The sequence below is a fragment of the Oryzias latipes genome, chromosome 8 (assembly GCF_053564925.1).
Source record: "Oryzias latipes strain Hd-rR chromosome 8, Olatipes_Hd-rR_3.1".
Taxonomy (NCBI): Eukaryota; Metazoa; Chordata; class Actinopteri; order Beloniformes; family Adrianichthyidae; genus Oryzias; species Oryzias latipes.
Window position 1 is genome coordinate 1,269,294 of NC_136244.1, and position 10,407 is coordinate 1,279,700.

The following is a 10,407-nucleotide window of genomic DNA, read 5'->3' on the forward strand; positions in this document are numbered from 1 at the left end:
CTCTGCAGCCGCCATTTTCAGCAGGAGTGCCGGGCTGGCCTGCATCCTCCTCCTCCCTGAAGGAGGATGAAGGAGCTTGGATTTTTGGAGATCAGCTGTCATGACATCCTGCGGGGATCCGCGCGAACACGCACGTGGACACGCACAAATCGCTTTCTGAGACACATGAAAGGACTTGACATTCTGTACGTTTTATTTTAGCTCCAAAAATACACAACAAGCAACACACTTCATTCACACAAGTGTGCGCGCGCAGACATCGCTGACAGTCCCTCCAACAAAGACGGATGCACGAGCAGGGAAACACGCGCATCACTGAGAAGTTCACTCAAATCTGAAGGGCCCCTGTTCGGACGGAGGGGGCCGGCGCTGTCGGCTCCGGCGGCGGGTCTGCCGGCTGAGGAGACGCTGATGACGCCCCCCTGTGGTGAGAGAGGGAACAGCCTTAGTCAGTGATCCACCCGCAGCTCCATCGACCCCCCAGGAATGAATGAATGGATGCATGGATGGATGAATGATCCCGCAGACAGCTGTGCAGACAGCTGTGCAGCTGGATGCTGCGTCTGCTCTCAGGCTTTGGTTTCAACCACGTTTGATCCGGATCAATGAGATCGGAACACAGAACCCGAACGTTCCATCAGGTGACGGAGCTCCGTCCGAAATCAACAGACTGGCGGGAAAACAGGACATTTGGAGTTGAAAGACCCGAACTGAGTTGACTCTGTTTTTATGATTGACTTTTTTTTTGGGGGGGGGGGGGGGGTCACTTGTGCACATCTTGTGCACATCTCTGGTTGATGCAGACACACCTGAGAGGCCCCTCTCCCGCAGGTAAACTGCCCCCCCCTGCTGTGCATGAAGCTGAACTCCTGGATCCTCTCCGTCCGTCTCCGTCCGTCTCAGCTTCTCCAGCAGCGTTTGTAAGTTTGAAGTCCAGAGGATTTTTCTGCAACCTTTACTTACCCCCCCCCCCCCCCCGGACTCACATTCCCAGCTGCCCCTGTTCAGCTGCAGGGAGCATAACCCCCCCAGGCAGCTTACAGAGTCACAGTGAAACTCTGTGTTACTGCGTGAATCCTAATGATGCCTGACAGACGAGTTTTTCTATTGTGAGGGTCCGAGCCAGGATTCACAGCAGCGGGGGCTTTCTGACTGAGATTTTTCTTCACCCCCCCATCTGTGCCGTAACACTCGTCAAATCCTCGAGATGCAAACAGATTCCCGTTTCCCCCTCTGCTCAACAGCTTTAGGGTTCCTTTTCTCTGCAGCTTTGGGGGATGAAGCGGTTCTTCAGCGTCTGCAGCAGAATCAGCGTCTTGTTTCTTCTCTGGCTGAGTGGAAAGGGGCCTGTGCTCCAGCGGACAACCTCCTGATTTGACAGGGTTGTCAGAGAGAAGAATTCGTGCTCTTATTGGTGGTTGGTCTTCTTTTTCAGTCAATTTCATCCCAAACATATTTTGTCTTTTATTTCATTCATTATTGTTTTCCCTTTCTGGTCTTTGATTCTCTTAACAGGTTTGCTGGTTGAACATCAGGAGGCGCTTTGCGTTGGACCTGCTTTCCGTTTCAGCTGACAGCTGTCGCGTTGCTCCGTGTTTCCTGTCAGTCGGCTGCAGCAGCAGCTCGTTAACGGCTCCAAACTGCAGTCACTCATACTTGAACTTGCAGGAACATGTTGCAGGAATTCTGGTCACAAAGCAAACCCATAGTTTTGAATCTTGGGTCTGAAAATGTTCATTATTTGGATCATTTCAGGACATCAGGTCTGCTTCACAAACTCAGAATCTTGCTCTGAGAAGCAGACGTTAATTCTTTGTTTTTTAAGTCAGAGCAGCTCCATGGACTGTCTTTGGGAGTGTCGTTGGTTCCAGCGGTTTTCTCCTGATCCGGATCCTGATGCTGATGCTGATCCCGGATGAGGCTGCAGAGCTGAGGCGCTGATGACGAGGTGCTGATGGCGAGCTCTGCTCTGCCAAACACCATCGTGGCTGTAGAGCTTTCCCTCTTTAGCCGTGATGATGACGATGCTGAGAGTCACAAACAAGATCAAACCTGCACTTACGCTGAATAAGGTGGTGGGGGGGCATCATGTTGTCCGGGATTCTGCAGGGCATCACCGTAGCTGGGCAGAGGGGGGGCAATGATGCCACTCAGCGGCACCATCTCAGGAACTGGACCTCCGTCTCCTTCCATCCTCACAGGAGCTCTGGAGCAGAACAGAATCAAATCTCAGGTGTCGCACCTCACCCATATGACCAGACGGTGGCGCTAAAGACATTAGAGCAACAGGCATGTGGGACTTCTTGGTTACTGCCTGAAGAAGTCTTTTACCCGAATCACATCTGTGTGTTTGTAGGTAAGGAAACCAGGAAGCAGCAAATGTTTCCGTGTTTGGGCAGGATGCAGATCGGTGCGATTTCCCTTTGACTCCCATTTGAAAAAGTCAGATTTTACTCAAGTAATAAACATATTTAATAATGTTTTTGTTACAAATGTCTTTATTTACTATTCATGACAACTGTGGTTGTCATGAATGGGGGGGGCAACGATTGATTTGTATGATTCAATTTATATAACTATTGGTTGCCAATCCGATTCACAGTCTATGTCAGTTCTTTCTGAACGATGCGGTTCTCTGCCCTAAAGTGGATCTAGATCCTCTGCCCTAAAGTGGATCCAGATCATCTGTCCTAAAGTGGATCCAGATCCTCTGACCTAAAGTGGATCCAGATCCTCTGACCTAAAGTGGATCCAGATCCTCTGTCCTAAAGTGGATCCAGATCCTCTGCCCTAAAGGGGATCCAGATCCTCTGTCCTAAAGTGGATCCAGATCCTCTTCATCCAAACTTCCAGACAGAAATTCCTGCTCCTGAACAGTTTTCCAGATTCTTGGATTCCTTCCAGATCATCAAGTTAAATGAAATCTGTGTCCAAACCAACAAGTAAACTAGAATGAATGTCAAATCCATTCACATGTTAGTTTCCTAAAGTTCACCACTGTTGTTTTTCCACATCCAAAGAATCCAAAGGGAACATTCTTAGAACATTCTAGACACTGGATGGTCACATGACTTTATTCACAGTCTGTCCACACATTGGACTGGAATGATGGACTGATCCGTGTTGATGACATCACATGTGTGTCGTTGCTGTGATTGGTCGGTTTGGCCTTAGAGTCAAATAAACCCACAGAACATCAATCCAAGTTCAATTTTATTGGATTTATTTCCTTTAAAGTGATTTTTTAATGGTTTCGGTCGATTCCATCAACATCTTGCCTCAGACTGAGAATCTGGTTGGTCGTAGGAACAGAAATGGATTCATCGATTGAGTTGATTAATCGTAACATCCCTAGTTTCCAGGAGTAATGTAAGTTTGGTTAACTGTCTTTTTATGGTCTGATTGAAACAGTGCTAGAAAGTTTTGATGGAAAAACATGCATTGAGTGGCGTAGACTGAAGGACGGCGAGTTACCATCTTTTTTTCATGAGCGTGTACCCTCTAAAATCTGAAATGACTCTGGGGGTCCCTGCTGAGGGCAGAACTGCAGTCTTATGCATCATCCAGAAGTGTTGGTTAAGCCTCTCTCACCTGGGCATCCTCCTGTCATTCTTTTTCTTGTTTTTGTAGCAGTAGACTCCCAGAACTGCGGCAACGACGGCGCACACAACCACCCCCAGGATGCCGGCCACCAGCCCCGACACGTCTACTCTGGACAGACTGCCTTCAAACACAAACGGGACCTTTGGTCGTCATCGTATTCTGTCCGTTGTGGTGAGGAAGCGACAGTTCGGGAAGATTTCCCTGAAAGCAGAGCTTTAACATCGTGAAGTTTCTATGTGTGAACGTGTCTCTAAGTCACAAACACTGGTCTGCAGGTGAAAGGAGGAATAACTGACTTACTTGGATCTTTGGTGTAGGCGGCCCAAAAGTCTTTCTATAATGAAAAAGGAAAGTTTAGAACGCAGGAAGAAATCAAACTGTTCATCTCTTCTGCGAAGAACAACAGTCATTTGGGGACTTTGCATTCAGATAAGAAGTTTGACCTTAGATGAGCCTCAAACCCCCAAAACGCCACGTTTCCCTCATCTCTGCACTGCAGGACCCGCACACACAAACTAGCAAATCTTTCTCTTGCTCTCAAGCTAGTCGGTAATCTGGCTCCACCGTAAACAAAAGATCTTGCTTCCAAGAAGTTTGGGTACTTTTCATAACCCCCTAAAAATTGGACTCATTCAGACTCAGAGCCGCCTCAGGCTTCAGGCCGCCACTCATCTGGAAGCAGCTGCTCTGCTGAGGCTGGACCTCCAGATATCTGACTTCTCCTAAAGTAACACACGGTGAGTTCTTCTGCATGGAGAGAATCATTTAGAAGCAGATTAATTGTGTTGCTCTTCTACTATTATTATTTTATTTGAATGTGTTTTTAAGGCTTTTAATGTATAAAGCTTCTGGATGTTTGAATAGACTTTAGACAAATAATGTTGATGCCAAATTCAGTACTTCCGACATGAAAGCATCAGATCTTTCCATCCCATCATGCTTTGCTGCCAGATTCTTTAGAGCACAGGTGTCAAACTCGGCCTGCAGTGTAATTATAATCCGGATCATATCAAATGTGCATTAGAGCTGGCCCGCGGTGTATACGGTACTGCTAATACTACAACTCCCACAATGCTTTGCTAGTACGTTGGCGCACAGTTGGCTCCTTTTTTCCGTTGCAGTCAGTGACAGCCATGCTCCAGTCACATGGGACAACTGAATTTCACCCCCCATAAAAATGTCCAAGGCAAAGATGGACAGCAGCTTTAAGACCTTCCTGCTAAAATACCAGGTTTTCCTCGGCTCAGAGTCTGAACCTGCATCCAGAAAAGATGCAGGTATGTGGCTTAGACCAATGTGCAGAGAAAATCAGAGCAGCAAACGGAGGTTGAATATATCTGTTTCTGATGCACTTTTCCTTCTGCAAGGCCTGGAATGTTAATGGTTGAAATGCTGGATTTTTATTGGATGACATTTACTTTAAAAAGGAACTTGAAAGGAGAGAGAAATACGCTATTTAAATAGGAAAAGAATACCACTGATGTGTCTTTTATTTCAAATAGAATTTCTCTTGTGTTTGTAATATCAACATTACATATCAGTCGCAGTAAATTTTTCAATAAATCTGTAATTTTGGCCTGTGGTTTTACTTTACTGCTTAATTTTGGCCACTGTGACTTTGAGGTTGAGACCTCTGCTTTAGAGGATGCTTTGCTGCAGTCGTACTGTGACTCGTGGTCCTGAAACGACGGTTTTCTTTATGTTTCTTAAGCAAACATGAATCAGGTCTGAATGATTTAACCAGCTGCCCGTCAGAAAGTCATAGTCAGTATGTGATTACGAGTTTGCTTTCCAGAACTTTAGTCCCATACAAAGCTGGACCTACCAGCCCCACCGTGTCGTCCTCAAAAACCTCTCTGGCCTCCTCGTATGTGCAGATCTCCTCTCTGCACTCCCTCTCCAGGTCGCCCTGCACCAGCATCTCAAAGTCAAAGCTGTTGTAGAGCAGGTGACGGGACAGGAAGGAGGCTGCAGACTGTTCATCCAGCACCACCGACTCCTCTGCAAAACACGCATGAACACAGGAAGAGATGGACGCCTGTCAGCCTGCAGCTGCTCCACAGGAGGAGCTGCAGAGGATCTGCTCAGACTCCAGAACATCCTGGAGGATTTCGTTGTTTTAAAAAACCTGAAGATAAGAATAAAGTTTTCCAAATATGGATTTTCTGTAAGTTCTGGAACATGACAGGAAACGTCTGTAGATGACCTCCAACACCACAAAAATGTACAAAACATGTCTTCCACCTAAAACTGAAAGAAAAGTCAAGAGAAATGTTCTGGAATTCCAGCAATCGGGTCGGCGGGTCAGAAATGTGGAGTCCTGAGATCAACAGGTCCACACCGACCCCACACACACACACACACAGCTGATTCTGGGTTGTGTTTTCGGTGTCAGAAACACTGTATGTAGTGAACTGGACTGAGTGGCCCCTCCCCCCTGGTGTTCCAAACAGGAAGCCAAAATCCCAGAAACAAACAGCTGTTCGTCAGTCATTCTATTGGTTAGAAAAACATTCTGGATCTGACAGTTTTTAACAGATTCTTGATAATCCTCTTTTTTTTATGATATTTTTTCTGTAGATAAAGTTACTCAAGTTGTAAACCGACCAATCAGATGCCTCAATAAATGCATGTGGTCTCACAGCCAATGTCTAAAATATCTGATTGACACATTGTCCCTAGTCTCCCTTCAGTGGAAGGGGTGTGGCCTCACTCCAGATTGGCAAGAGTGGTTGCCATAGAAACGACTGACTTCAGACCCAACACTGTTTTCTGACATCGTCTGCCTTCAAATGACGGCCTCCATATTGCAGAAAAACAGCGACTGAATTGACTCCATTTGGTCAGATTGAGAAATAAACTATTTTCTGGGGGGGGGGGGGGGGGGGGTGTCACACTCACTCACTCGATCCAGTTCTCCTATACAGTCAATGGTCAAGAGCAGAATCACTGTTCTGATCTTTTACACTTTCCTCTGACATGTCATCAAAGAGAATTTACACCGTATTACCAAAAGTATTTTCTCGTCTGCCTTGACTCACAGATGACCTGAAGTGTCGTCCCATTCCTAACCCACAGAGTTCAGTCTGATGTGGCTCCACCTTTAGCAGGGATTCCAGCTCCAACTCTTCTAGAAAGGCTGTCCTCAAGGTTCAGGAGTGTTTCTAGGAATTCTGGACCGTTCCTCCAGAAGGTCATTGGTGAGGTCACACACTGATGTTGGTGGAGAAGGCCTGGATCAGTCTCTGCTCTAATTCCTCCCAAAGGTCTTCTATGGGGTTCAGGTCAGGACTCTGTCCAGTTCATCATCAGACTCTGTCCTCCATGTCTTCATGGACCTTTGACCTTTGGTCACTGCTGCTCAGTCATGGTGGAAGAGGAAGGGCCGCTCCAAACTGTTCCTTCCAGGTTGGGATCATGGAATTGTCCAGAATGTTTTGGAGTCCTGAAGCATTCAGAGTTCCTTTCACTGGAACTAAAGGGTCAAGCGCAAAAAAACAAGCCCACACCATAATACCTCCTCCACCAAACCTTACACTCGGCACAATGGCGTCCCAAATGTACCGTTGTCCTGGCAACCTCCAAACCCAGACTGGTCCATCAGATTTCCAGATGGAAAAGTGTGATCCATGTCTCCAGAGAAGGCGTCTCGCTGCTCTGGCGTCCAGTGGCGGCGTGCTTTCCACCGCTGCATCCACGCTTTGCGTTCACCTGGTAATGTGTGGATGGATGCAGCTGCTCGCCATGGAAACCAGTTCCATGAAGCTGGACTTGTAATCTGAAGGTCACATGACGTCTGGAGCTCTGCAGCAACTGAGTGCAGAAAGTGGGTGACCTCTTTGACCTTCAGCATCCTCTGACCCCTCCCCATCAGGTTAGTGGTCGACCACTTGGAGGCTGAGCTGCTGTTGCTCCCAAACTCTTCCTTTGCTCTGACAGAGCTGACTGTGGAAGATTTAGGAGAGAGGAAACTGGATTTGATGCACAGTGGCGTCCTCTGACAGTTCCACGCTGGAATTCACGGATCACCTGAGAACGGCCATTCTGTCACAAATGTTTGTGAAAACGGTGTTTGATTTGAACACAGGTGATCAGGACACCTGATTCTGATCATCTGGATGGGGGAGCCAATACTTTTGGTAATATAGTGTATTTGATGCTCTCCAGTTGCAAATGTGATTTGTGTTTCATCACTGGATGGGATGCTCTGTTTGGTTTGGAGGTCAGAGATGCTTGTTGGGTTAATGTATGGACAATAGAATAGAACCGAATAAAAAAGAGTTTCCTAAACATAGCATAACAGAAATAATGTACACAGAACATCAAACAGGTGAACCTTCGCCCAGCAGAGGCCAGGTTAGGCCCTGGCAGCCAGTGACCCCATTAAGCAGGGGGGTCAAACTCATTTTCACTGGGGGCCACATCAGCATAGTGTCTGTCCTCAAAGGGCCAGATATAACTTATACATGTAACTAAATGTAATGAAAATAAATGTACTCCTTAGTGTTAAATAACTATTTTTTTATTTATTATAACTTTTTAAAGTGACGATTCCAGTTGCATAGAAAACATATGTTTGCTTGTTACTTTAGCATAAATCCTTTTACAGTTGATTCTGTCAGGTTAGATTATATTGACAGTGTTTAAGTCCTAATGTATAGTTACCCAATCCCATATTTCAAGTCTGATTCCCCCTAAATATGAATAAATATCCACCAATTTTTATTTTTTATTCAAAAAATTAAAAACTTGTATGCTCTGACGGGCCACATAAAATGACATGGAGGGCCACATTTGGCCCCCAGGCCTTTAGTTTGACACATGTGCCATAAAGGATAAAACGAGTTCAGAAAATGGTTGAATGGTCAAACAGGTAAAACAGAATCAGGTGGATTTTAGCGCAACTAGAGTTCAATTTAGTGAAAAATGTCCCAGAGTCGCTCTGCCAGAAGACAACAGGCTGAAGACGGTTGACCTTTGTTTCATCATTAATGTGCTGAAGATCTTTTTTTCCTCCGTCAGTTTGTTTCAGCTTCAAGTTCACCTCTGGAGAAGCTGAGCTCAACAGAACATTAAGGGCCGATGATCCCATCTGTATCCAACCTGAGAGTTCATCCCACCACCAATGCTGCGGTCGGCTCAGGGGGGCAGCTGTGCCGGCAGGAGGGGTTTACCTGATCTGGGCCTGACGCTGGCGGAGCAGCGGATCATCTGCAGCAGCAGCAGCCCGGTACCCCACCCCACCGTTGGAGCCGTCATTGAAGCAACACGGCTGCGAGAAACAAGGAAGCAGCTCCGTGAGAGTCAGCAGCTCTGCAGCTCGTCAGCCACGAAGGCAGAGCACTCACTCACCCGGCCAGCAGCATGATGAGCGGACCGTCACAGCCTGGGGGAGCCCAACTCACTCCTCTGGACCTCCAGAAACATGGGAGATGCTGCCTGAAACTGAATCCAGAATTCTGTTGGAGGCGTCAGGAAGCAGAGAGCAGTGAGGCGGTCGTCACGCCACAAACCGGTTTGACAGCATGTCAGCTGAAGCAGGAAACAAACCTGTATGAGAGGCACACGGCTGTTTGTTTGCCTTCAGGGACGGTTACAAAGGTGAAACATGCCAGTTCCAGCTGTCCACCAGAGCTGGAGACGTCCAGGAGGACTTTTCATCTGCTGACTGACATCCCAGAGTGCTGCTTTCACTGACGGCTCTCTACCAGCTCAGGACGCTGATCCAAGACCAGTTTGGTCTAAAGAAGAGTGAGCCAACGTGTTTTCTGACTTGTCCTTATGAAACTGAAGGAAAGGTCAGACCCAGGCTGACCTGATGACACCTCCACATGACCACACACTCAGTGTGGGGGTGGGACTAAAGCCTGAGCTTTAATCAGCCAGGTGCGCCACACCTCATGCATGTTCCTGTTCAGTTTTTCCAGGAATCAGAGGAAATTCTGAAAAAACTCTGCTTGTTTCCTGAGGCTGAATGTGCAGACGGAGGGAGGGTGTGGTTGACAGCAGCAGGTCCTCCCACTGCAACACGTGAAGTCAGCAGAAAAACCCCAGCCTTCCGTCTTACTGAGGAAGTCATCTGCAGCTCCACGCATTACGCTGGTGACACAGAAATCAGGACGCTCCTGGAGCAGAACAGGGAAAGAACTGGAGTCTGGTTCTGCTGGAGCAGCAGGGTTCTTCTTTCTGCTCTTCCCTCCATGCAGAGTGACGCACCTGTGACTTTCTGTCCGGACGCTTTGAAACTAATCAGAATTGGGTGAACGCTGAAGATGAAGATGCAGAATCCAGACAGTCTGAAAATGTGAAAGAGGACGGCTGATGCTGCAGCGGCTCCAATGTCCTGTAGGAGGCTTCGGTTTGATGCTGAATGATGCAACACTGCAAACCATTGGACCAATGCAAAGATGTCCAACCTTTATTAGACACTTAAGATCATTTGGAGACGTTGTTTTAACTTCTTTGTTCTACACGTTTGTTCTCTTTACTCTAAATCAGCACAGTGGAGAATGTTCTAGAAAGGAGGAGAATATTATTAGAACTAGAAGGAGCTGCATTTGCAGAAGCAAATATGGGTTGAGTGCTGTACTGCTGAATGAAAAGGAAACTTTAAGGGTAATAATTAGCAAAAAAGAAATAAAGAAATGATCAAAGTTGACCATAAAGTAAAAAAGGTTAAAACAGCACAATAACAATAAATGCCAGAGCCGGGCATCGAACCAGCGAGCTTCCCCCATTTATTTCAATGGAGGCAGAAATCCTGGAATATCTGGAAAAGTTCAAGGATTTGAAGGAGCAAAGCTG

At 46.8% G+C, this 10,407-nt stretch overlaps 1 protein-coding gene across 2 annotated transcripts; it reads right to left on the minus strand.

Annotated features, from left to right (window-relative positions):
* Positions 1 to 175: 175 nt before the first annotated feature.
* Positions 176 to 9,299, minus strand: prrg2 (proline rich Gla (G-carboxyglutamic acid) 2). 2 transcript variants are annotated; one of them, XM_023957869.2, is made up of 8 exons: positions 9,154 to 9,299; positions 8,956 to 9,062; positions 8,778 to 8,875; positions 5,429 to 5,604; positions 3,904 to 3,937; positions 3,592 to 3,724; positions 2,063 to 2,206; positions 176 to 422 (listed from the first exon to the last, which is right to left on the minus strand). In XM_023957869.2, the coding sequence occupies exons 2-8, from the start codon at positions 8,967 to 8,969 to the stop codon at positions 329 to 331; spliced, it is 693 nt and encodes a 230-aa protein (XP_023813637.1). In that variant the 5' UTR covers positions 8,970 to 9,062; positions 9,154 to 9,299; the 3' UTR covers positions 176 to 328. The 2 variants fall into 2 exon arrangements, with proteins under 2 accessions (XP_023813637.1, XP_023813639.1); XM_023957871.2 differs by having other exon boundaries at positions 8,956 to 9,048; positions 9,154 to 9,292.
* Positions 9,300 to 10,407: the final 1,108 nt, after the last annotated feature.